This window comes from Muscardinus avellanarius, assembly GCF_963383645.1.
Source record: "Muscardinus avellanarius genome assembly, chromosome: 16".
In the NCBI taxonomy this organism is placed as follows: domain Eukaryota; kingdom Metazoa; phylum Chordata; class Mammalia; order Rodentia; family Gliridae; genus Muscardinus; species Muscardinus avellanarius.
In genome coordinates, this window is record NC_137802.1 from 71622873 (window position 1) to 71635438 (window position 12566).

The window sequence follows — 12566 nt, forward strand, 5'->3', positions numbered from 1 at the left end:
GAATTTTAGATGAACAAGGAATAACTTTTTAGTATCAGCATGCCCCATGTCCCATTTATCATTTATTGGATTTCAAATGTGACCGGGTGCTCTGTATTTTATCTGGAAACTGTACAAGGTCAGAGGCCCAGCCAGGCCTCAGAGCAATCCGGACACTCCAGGCCCCAGGCAGACATTGGCACCCCAACGCGTGGCCTGACCCCCAGAGGGACCGGGAGCCACAGCGATGATTCGGCGCCCACACAGCCCCACGGTGTCCTGTTCCTGGGGTGGGGTGGCGGGGTACAGGGTGACCTTCACCTTCCTGCTGTTTGGGAAGGAAGGAGGGAGGAGGAGAAGGGAGGCCTGGCATCCTTTATCCCAGAGACTCAGCATCCCTGTATCCCTTGGGCGTGTCTGCCCTGAGTAGTGTTAGGGCAGAAGGGAAATCACAGATTTCTTTTACCTCGCTCCGAGCAAGGGTCTGGTTAGATGCAGACCAAATCAAGACTCTTCCCTTCCTGTGACCACCTGACCCCTGTGGGCCTGACCTGGGAGACCCTGGCCCCCTCACTGCAATCGCCCCAGCGCTGAAGCCCCAGGGTGCAGGGTGGGCATCCTGCTCATTCTGCCCCCTCCCCCAGTGGATTACCTTCTCCCACATCCAGGCCACCCCTCCTTCCTGCCTGGCCAGCTACCTGCAACAACCGGAGTCATCACCCCTCCCTCAGCGTTTATGGAAGCTTGGGGCCTCATAAAGTTCAAAGTCCGCAACGGTAATAAAAAGGCCCAGCAGCTGCAGCCCAGCCCCAGAGACTCCAGGCTGCAGAGGCTGCGGCCTGGGGAGGCGAGGCCCTTCTCCTGCCCCGGCTAGAGCCCTCTCTGTGAGTGGTCAGTTCTGAGAGCTCCTCTGGCCCAACCTGGAGGAGGGGCCCTCTTGCAGACCCCTCTGGGCCGTGCAGGCTTGGGGTGCGGTTCCTGTGGGTTCAATCTGGTCCGAGGGTAACTAACTACCCAGCTCTGCACACTGAATGGACCCAATTCCCGCAGCCAGCCAGTCCCAGTCTTTCCTGGTTTTCCCAGCTTGAGAGGGGCAAACAGTCTTGTCCAGCAGAGGTTCGAGGACCCCCAGCTCCAGCCCCCTGGAAGCACTAACCTGCAAGCTCCTTCATGGATGGGGCCCTTTCTCAAGTCCCTTTTGAACTGGTTCTCCACCGCCGCCTTCCTTTGTCAACTCATGAACAGAGTACAATCTCTAGCACTTGATATTTATGTCAGAATCATAGGCAGAAATTTGCCTTATTTGAAAATTGTGTGTGTGTGTGTGTGTGTGTGTGTGTGTGTGTGTGTGTGTGTAGAGTACTAGGGACTGACCCCAGAGGTGTTCTACCTCTGACTTACGCCCCCCCCCCAGCCCTTTTTTAAAAATTTGAGACAAGGTCTCTCTAGGATGCTGAGTCTCCCTGTGTTGCTGAGGGAGACTTTGGAACTTGTGGTCCTCCGGTCTCGGCCTCCCACGTATTGAGATCGCAGACGTGCGCCACCACACCCACCTTGAAAATTATCTTTTACTAGGGGTTAGCAGGACTGACTTAAAGTTTCATTTTTACCGTTTACTGACATTGTGGCTTGGGGCAGATTGCTTCATCGATTTGCTCGCAAAGAGATGGTTAAAGATTGAATAACACACAGCCCCCCCCCCCCCAAAAAAAAGGAAAAAAAGTCAAAAAACAAAAAACAACAGAACCCCAAATTACAGGGAAGCCTGGGCTCGGAATCCGTCCGGGCCCGGCTCACTTAAGCCCCTCCCCTCGCCCCGACCTCGACCCGGACATAGGCCCCGCCCAGGCCAGGCCCCGCCCCCAGCTCTTCTCCGGCTACTTAAATCCCCGCCGGGAAGCGGAACACAGAGTCCAATCTGAGCCCGGCTGCCGCGCCGCGCGCTTCCCATTGGCTGAGGGCGGAGGCGGGGCCGGACCCCGGCCTGCGATTGGCTCTCGGAGCGGTGACAGCGCGGCCCAGGCGGGCGGGCCATGGAGGCGGCGGCCGCAGGGCTGCGGGGCCGGGGGCCCGGGGCGCGGGAGCGGCGGCCGCGGCGGCGGCGGCCGGGGCAGAGGTGGGCCGCGGCGGGGGAGGGGGGCGCTGGGCGCGGCTCCGGCCGGCACTGGCCAGCGTCCCCATAAACCTGCCCCGCCGGACCGCGGGGCCCTTGGCGGGGCCCGGCCCCTTCTCAGAGATGGGGTGCAGACCCGGGCGAGAGGCCGGCCGGGGCCGTCGCTGGACACGAGGGCGGCGAGGCCCTTGCAGTTCCCCAGCAGACGCTGGCTGGGGAAGGGGGCGCGTGGACCAGCTTGGGTGGCGGAGCAGGACTGCAGTGTGTGTGTGGGGTGAGGAAGTGAGCCTCGAGTGGGAGGAGCTGGACAGAGGCAGAGGGCCGCCCTGACCCGTGCTGCGGCTTTTCCTTTTGGGCAACCTGTTAAAGCCGGGGTCAGCAGGCCACTGGGCCGGCGGGGGAGGCCAGGGCGGGCGAGGACAGCCTGCCCCTCACCTTGGCTTCAGGACAAAGCGTGGGGGACACGGGGGGTTCCCACCAGACAGGGGCTCCCGGCTGGCGGGAAAGGTGCTTTAGGACAGGGGGATGTTGAGATGGGCTTTCCCCCGATGGAGGGAACAGAGGTGGTGGTAGTGAGCTCGTGTGTAGGCAGGATCGCTCTCGGGGGGCTTTAGCAGGAAGCCACTGCGTAGGGAGGCCGTAGGGAGGCCAGACAGGAAGGGGGCTCCAGAAGAGGAGGCTGGGGATCTGAATTTGAAAAGGAGCACCTTGGGTCATACGCTCACGTAACCACCAGCACCTTTTTTTTTTTTTTTTTTTGAGGGGGGTGAGGCAGGTGCTGAGGATGAACCCAGCGATGGTCTACATCTGAGCCAACCCCCCCCCCCCCCCCCCCCCCCCCCCCCCGCCCCAGCCCTTTCTTTGAAACAGGGTGTCACTGAGTTGCTGAGTATCCAAATTGCTGAGGCTGGCCTCAAAATCTACAACCCTCCTGTCTCAGCCTCTCGAGTACTGGAATTACAGTGCATCAGGACGCCCAGCTGACCTTGTTTAAGATTTACGTGGGGTTTTCCATCTGAATGTGCCAAGGTGCTCTCTTCCTGAGTTGCCCATCCACGGGCTCTACGGAGCTAGTGAGCGTTCCGGGGAGTCAGCTAGGAGAACGGGAACCAGAGAAGGCCCTTGTTAGTCCCTTGATAAGCCCTTGCCCCATGGCCAGAGCAAACTTTGGGGCCTGTGAAGTATGTATCTCTGGTCTGGGTCCCATAGTTTTGCTGTTCTGCGTGTAAGGTGTTTATTTATAGTGGTGACCTCAGCATCTATGACCAAGCAGAAGGCCAGGCCCTGTGCTAACACAGGTGCCTAAAAGACCCGAGGTCCTGAGCCCCGCTGGTTCAACACCTGCGTCTACAGTGTGCATTCAGCCACATAAGCCAGGGCAGGGGACATCTCGCCATTTGCTTCCAAGTGTTTTTTACCCTTTTATTGAAAAAAAATTTTTTTTAACTCTTTGCTTAGAACCAATGGGGATCAGGAAGAAGCAGCCGTCTTTCGAGAAGTGGTCAGTTTTACCCCAGATCCTTTGCCAGGTGAGAACACTTAGGCTGAAAATAATGTCCCCCACGGTTGTGCCGGGGGCTTCTGAGCCGAGCGCCCCATTCCCCTGCCTCTGGGCCATAGCAAAGCTTTGCCACAAATCCTGCCACTCTCCCGTGAACCGTGTCTCCCTCCTCGGACCAGGCAGGTATTACGACAAGATTACCACCACACCCATCAGCTTCTACTTGTCGTCGCTGGAGGAGCTCCTGGCCTGGACCCCCGGCATGGAAGATGGCTTCAACATCGCCCTGGAACCCTTAGTGTGCCGGCAGCCCCCGCTGGGCAGCCGCAGGCCCCGGACCCTGCTGTGTCATGACATGATGGGCGGGTACCTGGAGGACAGGTGGGGGCCGCTCACTCTCTGGGAGGCGGGGGCTGGGGAGGACGGGGGAGCATTGTGCGGGAGGAGGAGTCCTGGTTGGGAGTCAGAGGCACCCCGCCACTGTAGATAGGAGCAGGTTGGGGGGTCTTCTTTGGGCTCCACGATCATACGATTGCCCAGACAGCCGCAGATCAAAATCCAAGCTACACCCCCAGCCCTACTTTTTAGTCTTTTTATTATTTTTATTTATTTTTTAGTGGTACTGGGGGTGGAACCCAGAGGCTTTCTACCTCCGGGCTATACTTCCAGACCTTTTTTAAAAATATTTTATTTGGAAACAGGGTCTCACTAAGTTGCTGAGAGCCTCACTAAGTAGCTGAGGCTGGCTTTGAACCCGCGCGATCCTCCTGTCTCAGCCTCCCAAGCGCTGGGATTACAAGTGTGCGCCACCATGCCCGGCTAGTCTTTTTATTTTTGAAACAGGGTCTTACTGAGTTACGAAGGGCCTCACTAAGTGGCTGAGGCTGTCCATGAACCGTGATCCTCTGATTTCAGCTTCCTGAATGCTGGAATGACAAGTGTGCGCCACGACGCCCGGCTTAGTTTTTATTTTTGAAACAGGATCTCACTGAGTTGCAAAGCGCCTCAGTAAATAGCTGAGGCTGTCGGTGAGCCATGATCCTCCTGTCTTGGCCTCCTGTGGGCCACCACGTCCGGCCTTCTTTTTTTTTTTTTTTAAACAGAGTCTCCCTAGGTTGCAGAGAATCTTGCTAAGTTGCAGACTGGCCTTGAACCCTCGCTCCTCCTGTCTCTGCCTCCCCAAACACTGAGGTGATAGCCCGGTTTAGCTGTCTTCATAGCTCTTCTGCTAAACCCTGACTTCCCTGCTGCCCCAACTACTCTCTCTCCCTCTGTCCCACCGAGGGTGAGCTGACCTCAGCGTTAGATGGGCTGGTCAGCGGAAGGCTTGAGTCAGAGATGGCCCTCGAGGCTCATCCAGCCGCAGCTGTCATAGCCCGGAGGTGTCCCGGGGGCACTGCTGACCTCCCCACAGGGCAGCAGGAGGCCTGGGGCTCCAGCAGGAGTCTGTCCGTTTCCCTCTCCTGGGCTTATCTGCTCAGGGGGCCAAGAGCTCCAAAGGCCGACCCAGATCCCTCCGGGTCGCCTGGAGCTTCTTCCCGCCCTCTCTGCCTGCACAGTCTGCGCGCAGCAGACTTCAGTGTCTGGGATGCTGCGTCCTTTTTCTGTCTCCCAGGACCTAAGCTTGTTCTTTCTTTTTTTTTATTTTTAATTTTTAATTTTAATTTTTTTTTGGGTGGTACTGGGGTTCCTGAGCCCTTCTACCTCCGGGCTACATGCCCAGACCTATTTTTACACTTTTATTTGGAAACAGGGTCTCCTAAGCCAGCGCGCGGGGCTGGCTTCGAACCTGCGCGATCCTCCTGTTTCCGCCCCCCAAGCGCGGGGATTACAAGCGTGCGCCACCACGCCCGGCTTTGTTCTTTATTTTTATTTTTTGTGGTTCTGGGGATGGAACACAAGGACATTCAACCTCCGAGCTATGCCCCCGGCCCCATTTATTTTTATTCTTTATTTTGAAACGGGGTCTCACTCACTGAGTTGTGTAGCTGAGGCTGTCTGTGAACCGCGATCCTCCTGTCTCGGCCTCCCGATTGCTGGGATGACAAGCGTGCTCACCACGCCCGGCCCTAAGCTTGTTCTGTCTCTTCACCCAGGTTCATCCAGGGCTCAGCGGCGCAGACTCCCTTCTCCTTCTACCACTGGCAGTACATAGACATCTTTGTGTACTTCAGCCACCACACGGTCACCATCCCCCCGGTGGGCTGGACCAACACCGCCCACAGGCATGGCGTCTGCGTGCTGGGTAAGAGCAGGGTTTCCTGGCCAGCAGAGCTCCCCACACCAGAGGCCGCCTCCAGGGCTCAGGCAGGCGTCCACTCCCATTTCTGGAGAGGGCCAGATAGCTAATACTTTTAGCGGGCCTTTGTCACTGCTAACAACGGAAGCAGGTGTAGACCACACACAAGTAAACAGCCAGCAAAGAAAAAGCAGCGCTCACAGACACAGGTGGTGGCTGAGTTTGGCTGAAGGTCATAGTTCACCACCCCTTGGGTCATAACTGTGCCTCCAAAACTACACTCCAGGCCTCACCCTGGGTGTCCGGGTCACTAGCTCTCCAGGGAGGGACCCAAGAACCTGGGCGTCTCACGGGCTTTGCAGGGGTGCCAATGCTGCCGGGGTGGGAACCGCACTCTGCAGACCTCCGAGGTCGGGGGAGCCATTGGTATGCCTGACCTCATTCCTCCCGGACGACAGGGACGTTCATTACGGAGTGGACCGACGGGGCCAAGCTGTGTGAGGCCTTCCTGGCCGGGGATGAGCGCTCCTACCAGGCGGTGGCCGATCGGCTGGTCCAGATTGCTCAGTTCTTCCGTTTCGACGGCTGGCTTATCAACATAGAGAACTCTTTGAGTGTGAGTGCTACCTTGGTGCCCGTGCCCGCTCCCAAATCACAGCGTCTCGCTGCCAGGCTGTGTTCTGAGCCGCGTCCAGAGCTCGCTGGGCTGCGGGCTCCTTTTCTGCCCCCCACCCCGCGTGGCCAGAGATGGCTCACGTTCCACGGCCACCCTCCCCTTCCCTGAGCCGGGGCTTCCTGTCCAGAAAGAAGAAAGTCCCACATCCGGCTGGCCCTTCCCTTTGGCGGCTATTGATGGGTTCCTTTGTTCAGCGATTAATAGTCCTATGTGATCTGAGTTCAGACCGGAGTAGTCCAGGTCACTTTCTATCTATTTAAGTTCTCCCAGTATGAAAGGACAAGAGAAACAAGACCTAAACTCAGTTCAAAGCCTCGAATCATGGATGACCACGCAGGGGCTGTGGGGACCGGGCTTTCTCTGTGAGCCTTTTCTTTTTTTTGGTGGTACTGGGCTTCCTGGAAACCCTTCTACCTCCGGGCTATACTCCCAGACCTATTTTATATTTTTATTTGGAAACAGGGTCTCTTAAGCCAGCGCGGCTGGCTTGGAACCTGCGCGATCCTCCTGTCTCCGCCTCCCAGGCGTGGGGATTACAAGCGTGCCCACCACGCCCGGCTAACCCTTTGCTCCTGTGCCCTCCGTCCATCCCTGACCGGTGCCGGGCCTCGCCAGGGGTCTGATCTTTGTCCCTCTCCCCCAGGCGGCCGCCGTGGGGAACACGCCTCATTTCCTCCGGTACCTGACCGCTCAGCTCCATCGGCAGGTCCCGGGGGGCCTGGTGCTCTGGTATGACAGTGTCCTGCAGAGTGGGCAGCTCAAGTGGCAAGACGAACTGAATGAACATAACAGGTGAGCCCGCGGGGCGGCTCCGAGAGAGAGGGAGGAGGGCGCCGGCCTGCCTCCCGGGCATGCCTTGTAGACCCGCTTTGGGGAACAAGAGAGAAAGCCCAGGGTTCTCCTGATGGTCTGCAGGTGTCATCTGTGTGACCAGCCCGTGGGCTGGGCTCCGTGGGCCTGGACTCTAGCCCCAGCCCATGAGCGGTGAGCGGCTGGGATGGGCTCCCTGTCCTGGGGGTCTGGGGCCTCATCGGGTCCCTGCTGCCTCCAGGGTCTTCTTTGACTCCTGTGATGGCTTCTTCACCAACTATAACTGGCGGGAGGAACACCTGGAGCGGACGCTGGTGCAGGCCGGGGACCGCCTGGCCGATGTGTACGTGGGTGTGGACGTGTTTGCCCGGGGGAACGTGGTCGGAGGCCGATTCGACACGGACAAGGTGAGTGGCGGCCTGCGTGCCAGCCTGCCTGCCCGCCCTCCATGGGCCGCCTTTCCTGCAGACCTTCTCATCTGTACTTCAAGGGAAAGGATAATAGCAGCCACAATTCCCAGGCAGGGAAGCCGAGACGCTGAGGAGCGCCGGCAGCCTGACCGGAGGCTGAGTAGCATCCCGGCCAAGGCCCTCACCCCAGCTGTCTCTACAGTCAGATGTGGTTTTGCCGTGGGTGTTAACAGACAGAAACCTCCCCCGCCTCGTCTCCAGCAAGCCTTTCTTTCCCATGCTTTGAAGAGCGTGAACTAGCCTTTCACACCTGGAGGGCCCTTCCCACGGCATCTCAGGGGTCTGGGATTCAGGCGGAGTGCTGGGATTTGGGACTTGCTTCTGTAAGGAGAAGAAGAAAGAGGGGGTGGGAAACTAAACCCATGCAGAAGCAGGGCCTCCCCTGCCTGTGTCCTTCCCTGCCTGGACTGCAGGGGTGCTCGCAGTCATCAAGAAATCTTTAGACAATTAATTCCCCTAGCTCTTCACACTCTTCACACTCTGGGATTCTAATGTGTGGTATGTGAGACCGGGAGCTGAGGCTGCACCAGCATAGAGTGCCCACAAGATGGCGCCATCTGCACATTCCTCCAGCCGCCTCTCTAGCACCCCTCTCTGGCCAGCTTGTGGAACAACAGGAGGAAGCCTGGAGGGGTGCGGCACCCACAGCTGTGCCTGGACTCAGGGTCCCGGGCTTGCTGGGTGGGAACATCCTCCTGCCTCCTGTCTCCCCAGTCGCTGGAGCTGATCCGAAAGCATGGCTTCTCAGTGGCTCTCTTCGCTCCTGGCTGGGTGTACGAGTGTCTGGAGAAGAGCAATTTCCTCCAGAATCAGGACAGGTGAGCCCTGGCGGTGCCCTCTGGAGCCTGGCAGAAGCTCATGTCTTGCTCCGCGGTGAGCCCCTGTACCTGGGGCTGCTTGCGGGAGGCTGAGTGAGAAGATGGCCACTTAGCGGCTTCCCGGGCAGGAGCAGAGGCTGGGATCTGAACGGCCGTGTCTGGGCCGTGTCTGGAGCTGGGAGCGCGGCGGCCCTGGCAGGCCTGTCTCAGCGGGAGGTCAGGAAGACCTCGAGTTACAACCACAGCCCGGGGGGTGTTGAAAGACCCTTCACTCTGGTTGTCTCCCTGTTTGTTGTAGATTCTGGAGTCTGCTGGAACGCTATCTGCCCACACACAGCATCTGTTCCCTGCCCTTCATCACTTCTTTCTGCCTGGGGATGGGGACCAGAAGAATCTGCTATGGCCAGGTGTGTGTGCCGCCGTGCTGGGTGGATGGCACCGGAGGGCGCCCTCCTCTGCAGCTGGGCTAGGTAGGAGGGGGCTGTGGCTCGAGCAGAGGAACAGTGACCCACATCGCCCCTCCCCACACACCTGCTCTGCTTGTCTCTGCGGAGGAAGGCTCAGCCCTCCCTGTCTCTTGCGCCCCTTCATTCAGGAGCAGGCCGTGGGGCCCTGGTACCACCCCAGTGCCCAGGAGACGCAGCCCCTGTTTGGTGAGCACCGGCCGACCGGGGCCAACGGGGGCTGGGTAAAGACGTATTGCTGCCTGGCTGACTCCTGGCACGGCGGCAGCTCCCTGCTCCTGCGCGGCGTCATCCCGCCCGAGGCCGACAGCCTGGCTGTGAGGTAGGTGAGTGAGGGGTGGGGCAGGTGGGCCGTCAGCTTGTCCCCTCCTCCGCGTCCATCACTGAAGTGGGCAGTGGGTCAGCAGAGGCCAAGATAGAGACAGAACGTGAGACCTAGATCATGTCTTTAAAAATCATGGTCCAGTTTGGGCGTGATGGTGCGTGGTCGCAATCCCAGTACTTAGGAAGCTGAGACAGGAGGATCGCAAGTTCATGGCCAGCCTCAGGTTACTTAGTGAGGCCTTCTGCAACTTAGTGAGACCCCGTTTCAAAATAAAGAATAAAAAACCGGGGCTGAAGCCGGGCGTGGTGGTGCACGCTTGTAATCCCTGCGCTTGGGAGGCGGAGACAGGAGGATCACGCAGGTTCGAAGCCAGCCGTGCACACTGGCGTAAGAGACCCTGTTTCCAAATAAAAAAATATAAAAATGGGTCTGGGAGTGGAGCCCGGAGGTAGAAGGGTTTCCAGAAACCCCGGTACCACCAAAAAAAAAAAAAAGGGGGGGGGGCTGGGAGTGTAGCTCCGAGGTAGAATGCCCCTGGATTTCATCCCCACTCAGTACTGAAAAAAAAAAGTGCTTAGGGCTGGGCATGCAGCTCAGAGAGAATGCCCCCGAGTTCAATCCCCAGTACTACTACTAAAAACAACAACAACAACAACAAAAACCATGGTCCAAAGCTCTTGGTGTGAACCCAGCCCGGCCAGTCCCCTACGTTGTCAGCCTGTCAGCCGTGTGTGTGCTGTCGTGCAAGAGGTCTCCAAGCTCTCTTCCTCCAAAACTGAAACTGCCCCGGCCCCTGGCCCTGGGGCGGGGGAGAGATGGCGGCCCGCGAGGGCGTGTCAGCGGCACCGTCCTGGCCGCTCAGAGGGTCTCCGTTCTCTAGGTTGTTTTCACTACAGGTTCCGGTACCGCCCAAGGTGTTCCTGTCCCTGGTATACAAGCTCGAGGGGGCGACGGACATCAATGTCGCTCTGGAGCTCACGACAGGGGAAGCTGGCAGCTGTCACGTTGGCAGCATCTCCGTGCTGAACGGTGAGGAGCCTCATGCCCTCCTTTGTCCTCCCCCAGAATTGTTCAGGGGTCCCCTGAGCCCCCTCCCAGGGGGTCTAATCTAGTTAGTCCCTGTGAGTCCTTTGCTTCCTCTCACCCCCTCCCCGCGCTTTCCTTTGGGATTCTCCTTTCTCAAGCTCTTTCCCCTCTTCCAGCGGAAACAGGCTCAAGGTATAGCCCCCGGCCCCTCCGGGTGCCCCCCACCAAGCTGGCCAGGTGGGCAGGCCGCTGTGGCGAGCCGCTCAGCGGGGGCTGGAAGCAGCGGTGAGTTCCTCAGCGCCCTGTCAAGCCCCCTGGGGGGCAGCCATGCGGGGAGGACTGGAGGAGTCAGGGTCCCCTCTCGAGAGGCCCCAGCTGACCCTCTGAGTTTGGGGCAGCTCCGAGACACAAGCCCAGGGCACTTGCTGGGGACTTTCACGGTCACCTCGGGCCCCTGCCCTAGTCCCGGGCACCCCGCCCTGCGGCTTGGGGCCTGAGGCCAGCGTCACTTCTCCTAGCTGCTACGAGGTGAACCTGCGCAGGTGCCTCCTGCAGGATCTCTTTGTGAGCTTCTCTCGGCCGCCGGGCAGCCGGGAGGAGGAGAGTTTCACCTGTCGCCTTGGAGAGCTCCAGGTGTGTGTCCAGCAGGGACCTAGGCCCAGGTGTCCATCCCCTCCTGCTGGGGAGGGGCGGAGGGCCGGCCCGGGGGAGGCCCCTTTCCCAGTCCTGTGGGGTGGGGTGGGGTGGAGTTGCTGGGGAGCGGGGGGCGCCCTCTCCTCCTGGAGGGCAGCTGGCTGAGCCCCTTCTCTTTTCCCAGGTGGTGGGTGCCGACAGCCTGCTGACCCCTGTGCCCCAGGTGCAGAACGTCGCCATCTCGCAGGTCCGCTGGCAGCAGGCCGCCTCCGCGTCAGGGACCAGCCTGGCCGGGCTCAGGCTCAGCTGCACCCTGCACTGGTCCTACCCCCTGGCCCAGGCCCGCTGCTTCCGCATGCACTGCTGGGAGGGGGCGAGAGGGCTCCCTGGCAGGGAGCCGTCAGGGCCAGAGAAGCCCACCTTCCTGGGCCTGGCGTTTACCAACCAGTACCGGGTGGTGGACTTGGCGGTGGAGGCCCCTGGGCCTGGCCAGGATGGCCGCGTGGAGTTCCTGGTGGAGCCGGTCCCCAGGGAGGGCTTCCTGGTGCCCCTGGCAGAGTGGGGCAGGGTGACCCTGCTCTTCTCCGCCCCACCATGAGTGAACTCCAAAGCCCAGCCTCCCACTCAAGACAAAGGTTCCCCCAGCCCGCTGTCTGGGGCCCAGGCTTGGGCTGCGGCGTTTTGGCTGGACCACTGGACACACGGCTCGCTTCCTGAGCCGTGGTTCTGAAGGGAACAGACAGGCCTTTGTGTTTACATGTTACTAACCCCTCCATAGTATGCGGTTCCAGGGAGGGGGTAGGGAGGGACTTGGGGAGGTTTCATCCAGAAAATTCCATAAAGGATATTTCCTAATGGGCCAAAAGACGCTTATGTCGAGAACGGTGACTTTTATTCCTGCTGATGGCACAATTAGAAATTGTGACAGGGCTGGGTGCTGAGGCGCACGCCTCTAATCCCAGACCCGGGAGGCCCGGCTAGGAGGATCGCAGGTTCAAAGCCAGTCTCAGCCACTTAGTGAGACTATTTCCAAATTAAAGTAGAAAAGGGCTAGGGGTCTAGCTGGGCGTGGTGGGCACGCTTGTAATCCCCGCGCTTGGGAGGCAGAGACAGGAGGATCGCGCAGGTTCGAAGCCAGCCGCACGTGCTGGCTTAGGAGACCCTGTTTCCAAATAAAAAATGTAAAACATAGGTCTGGGAGTGTAGCCCGGAGGTAGAAGGGCTTCCAGGAACCCCAGTACCACCACAAAAAAAAAAAAAGAAAGAAAAAGAAAAGGGCTAGGGGTCTAGCTCAGAGGCAGAGCACCCCGGGTTTAATTCCCAGTACCAAAGAAAGACAGGCAGGCTGACATGAAGGTCTGGAGCGGAGCCCAGGGGCATTTGCGAAGATTTCAGTGGACCGAGATGCAGTAGCCCTCAGGGTGGGGTAGGAGCGAGGGGCAGCCGCAGGGTGGCGGTTGATGGTGGCCCGAGGAGCGGAGCTTAAGGCTGGCGGGCACCGGCATCATGCCC

At 59.3% G+C, this 12566-nt stretch overlaps 1 protein-coding gene across 1 annotated transcript; it reads left to right on the top strand.

Annotated features, from left to right (window-relative positions):
* Window positions 1-3566: 3566 nt before the first annotated feature.
* On the top strand, window positions 3567-11652 carry ENGASE (endo-beta-N-acetylglucosaminidase; the record flags this gene model as incomplete). Its single annotated transcript, XM_080714151.1, has 13 exons — window positions 3567-3621; window positions 3773-3974; window positions 5690-5838; window positions 6291-6448; window positions 7152-7300; window positions 7560-7725; window positions 8503-8606; window positions 8905-9013; window positions 9202-9392; window positions 10276-10424; window positions 10598-10706; window positions 10940-11054; window positions 11239-11652. The coding sequence occupies exons 2-13, from the start codon at window positions 3856-3858 to the stop codon at window positions 11650-11652; spliced, it is 1932 nt and encodes a 643-aa protein (XP_080570277.1). The 5' UTR covers window positions 3567-3621; window positions 3773-3855.
* Between the last annotated feature and the right edge of the window lie 914 nt (window positions 11653-12566).